The sequence below is a fragment of the Myotis davidii genome, unplaced genomic scaffold, assembly GCF_000327345.1.
Source record: "Myotis davidii unplaced genomic scaffold, ASM32734v1 scaffold260, whole genome shotgun sequence".
Taxonomy (NCBI): Eukaryota; Metazoa; Chordata; class Mammalia; order Chiroptera; family Vespertilionidae; genus Myotis; species Myotis davidii.
Genome location: NW_006291758.1, coordinates 609481 through 612743, shown reverse-complemented (window position 1 = coordinate 612743; position 3263 = coordinate 609481). Strand labels below are relative to the sequence as shown.

Genomic DNA, 3263 nt, shown 5'->3' with positions numbered 1-3263 from the left:
AAAAATATGGCAAATGATATTGCTCATTTGCTTAATTATCAAATAAAAAAACACTGTTATTGTTTTTTTTCTTTAAAGCTACCATAAAAACTTTTTAAAATATGAAGCAAAATCACAGGGCAGACAAAAAACAATGTAAGTCAACAAGGCCTAAGCTTTGGATATTGAAACCACCCTCTCTGCAACTGGACTTAAGGCCAGGACCCCATTTTGTTTGCCATTGGCTAAATGAAGGCTTTCATGCATGCATTTCATCATGGCCATTCAAAGTCCTGTTATTTTGCCTTTCCCCATTTCTCTGAAGTAACTACCTCCCTTAGGGTTTTGTTTTTTTATCATTCTCCTCAAAGTTAACTCTTAGACACCTTTTGCCCAAATTTCTACAATCCAAACACTTTCTGAAATCAAGGCCCTTCTCAAAATGAAACACCCACATCCACTCTCAAAACTACTCTTAATAGCTTCCTGAATATCGCCTGACTTTAAAGTCTAACCAGAAAGATAAGGCAAACTGAAGGCATTTCCCAATGGGAAAAGAATGGGTTACGAACTTTTTTCTAGTCACCTACACATTTCTTTCCTAAACTAAAACTATACTAGAATGCCAAAAATGTCAGATTCATACTGTGAAAAATTATAGGCAGTCAAGTTGAAGGGATATTACACACACACACACACACATATATATACGTATATATATACATATACCAATACAGATGTTGAATTGAGTGTGTGTGTGTGTGTGTGTGTGTGATTGACATTTGTGTTAACTAACTAGTATAGGAAAATAAGCATTTCCATAAGGTTTGAAGTTAGACAAAAACTATTTCTTGAAGAGGAGTTTAAAGGTCTTGTATAAAGGATCCAATGACCATATATAATTAACGATATGCAGAACTAAATACATGCATAAGGAAGTACTTTATTAATTTCAACTTGATGTTGAATTACCTATTTATTGAGAAGTACATAAAATATTTTTGAGGTTGTCAACAAATATTGTTATGTGTTTTAAGCAAGAGGAAAATTTTGATCTATGGCCAGAGAGGATGATGAAATCATCATTTATAAACACCTCTTTCCAATTCCACTTGCCTTGGCTATATAAAGGAATGTAAAATAAGAGAAGGGATAAAAAGTTTTCATTTTTAGTTGACTTTACACAGACCTGAGTTAGGATATTATAGAATTATTTTTTTCCAATTAATGCTAATCAATGTGCAATGCCCAGAGGCTTCAGAAGTCTCGATCTATTGATGAAGCAATAGCAAGAAAGTGTTAGAGAACGCCATCTAGGTCAATTTTCCCTGGAGGGTGTGTATAAGTATCTGCAAAATCTCTATAGTCCTGATAGTCAGAATAACACATTTTAATTGTTCCAGGTATGATCTTTTTAAAATACTTTATGGTTGTGATTTTTTTTTCTTTTCCTAGAAAGTACAAAAAGCAAAAGGCTCTTTCAATATATCATATACTAATGAACCCCAAAACAACTGTTTCTTACACTCTTCTATTCTCCATTTCATCCAAACATTGTTTTATTTACCTTGATCATTATCTTCACTAAATTCTAATTGCTAAGTAAAGTATAGTCCCTAGATACCAATATTTCATACCTAAGAAAAAATGGCATTTTATAGATCTCTTAGACACTGTATCCATGGAAGTATAAGCAGTGTAGAGGTGGTCAATATTCAGAAGCTAGATTTTCTTGTACTGCCCAAGTGATGAGAAATAACCAAAACATTTTAAATGCATTAAAATTATTTATGGTCAAAAAAACCCTTGAGGATAAATCCCAGGAGTACAAACATAGGAGGAAAAAATAAATGTGGAATGCATTCTGCATCATCCAGTAATATTTGCTACAGTGAGTCCGTTTTCAAGGCAGATTCGTAGGTTTTTACTGCTTATAATGGAAACCTGGGGAAGAGAGAAAAAAAGAAGAAACAACATTAAGAAAAAAAAAACCTCTGAAAATAAGCAAGGAGGTGAGGGTAGGCAGGGAGAGGTCAAGAGGGGAAAAAGAAAAAAAAAGTGAATATATTTGATCTGCAACAGTATCTTATAAAAAAGCCACAGTAGTTTAAATAAGTAATTTTTATAGATAATTTAATAATGTTATGTCATTCTTAGGATTTGATTCATTGCTCAGTGATTTACCATTGTGCAATCAATAAACATAGGTTTATGGAAAAAATAAAAATAAACTAAGCAATTTAGAGATTCAATGCAATCCCTATCAAAATACCAATGGCATTTTTCACAGAACTAAATCAAAGAATCCTAAAATTTATACGGAACCACAAAATACCCCAAATAGCCACAGCAAACTCTTAGAGAAAAAGAACAAAGTTAGAGGTAGCATACTACCAGATATCAAACTATATTACAGGGTTGTAGTAATCAAAACATTATGGTACTGCATAAAAACAGACGTATGGATCAACGTAACAGAATAGAGACCCCAGAAATAAATCCATGGCTATATGGGTCAATTCCTCTATAACAATAGAGGCAAGGATATACATTGGGATCTTAAGCAAAGGAAACAAAATAAAAAAAATTAAAAAAATGGGACTACATCAAAGTAAATAGGTTTTGCACAATGAAGGAAACCATCAACAAAAAGAAAAAGACAACCTACTGAATGAAGAGAAAATCTTTGCCAATGATACATCTCGTACGGGGTTAACATCCAAAATATACAATAAGAAAGTCAAACAACTTAACACCATGAGAAAAAATAATACAATTTAAAAATGGGCAGAGGACCTGAACAGACACTTCTCCAAAGAGGTCATTCAGATGGCCAATAGACATCTGAAAAGATGCTCAACATCATTAATCATAAGAGAAATGCAATTTAAAACCACAATACGATATCACCTCATATACCTGTTAGAATAGCTATCATCAATAAATCATCAAACAAGTGTTGGCAAAGAGGGGAAGAAAAGAGAACCTTCATGCATTGTTGGTGGGAATGAAGATTGGTGCAGCCACTATGGAAAATGACATGGAGATTGCTCAAAAGTTAATTACCACAGATGGAGCAATTCTGCTTTGGGGTATTTACCCAAAGAAACCAAACCATCAATTTGAAAAAATATACATAATTCAATAAACGGTGTTGGGAGAATTGGACAGATAAATGAAAAAGAATGAAACAACATCACTTTCTTAAACCATATACAAGAATAACTTCAAAATGGATTGATGACTTAAATGTAAAGACTGGAGACCATAAAACTCCTAAAAGA

At 32.9% G+C, this 3263-nt stretch overlaps 1 protein-coding gene across 5 annotated transcripts in view; it reads right to left on the bottom strand.

Moving 5' to 3' along the window:
- Positions 1 to 1157: 1157 nt before the first annotated feature.
- Positions 1158 to 3263, bottom strand: part of CCDC50 (coiled-coil domain containing 50) — a 57868-nt gene continuing 55762 nt past the window's right edge. For all 5 annotated transcript variants that reach the window (XM_015564945.1, XM_015564946.1, XM_015564947.1 and 2 more), the window contains one exon: positions 1158 to 1923. In XM_015564945.1, the coding sequence (XP_015420431.1) occupies positions 1904 to 1923 (20 nt within the window). In that variant the 3' untranslated portion in view covers positions 1158 to 1903. The remainder of the gene's footprint in view (positions 1924 to 3263) is intronic.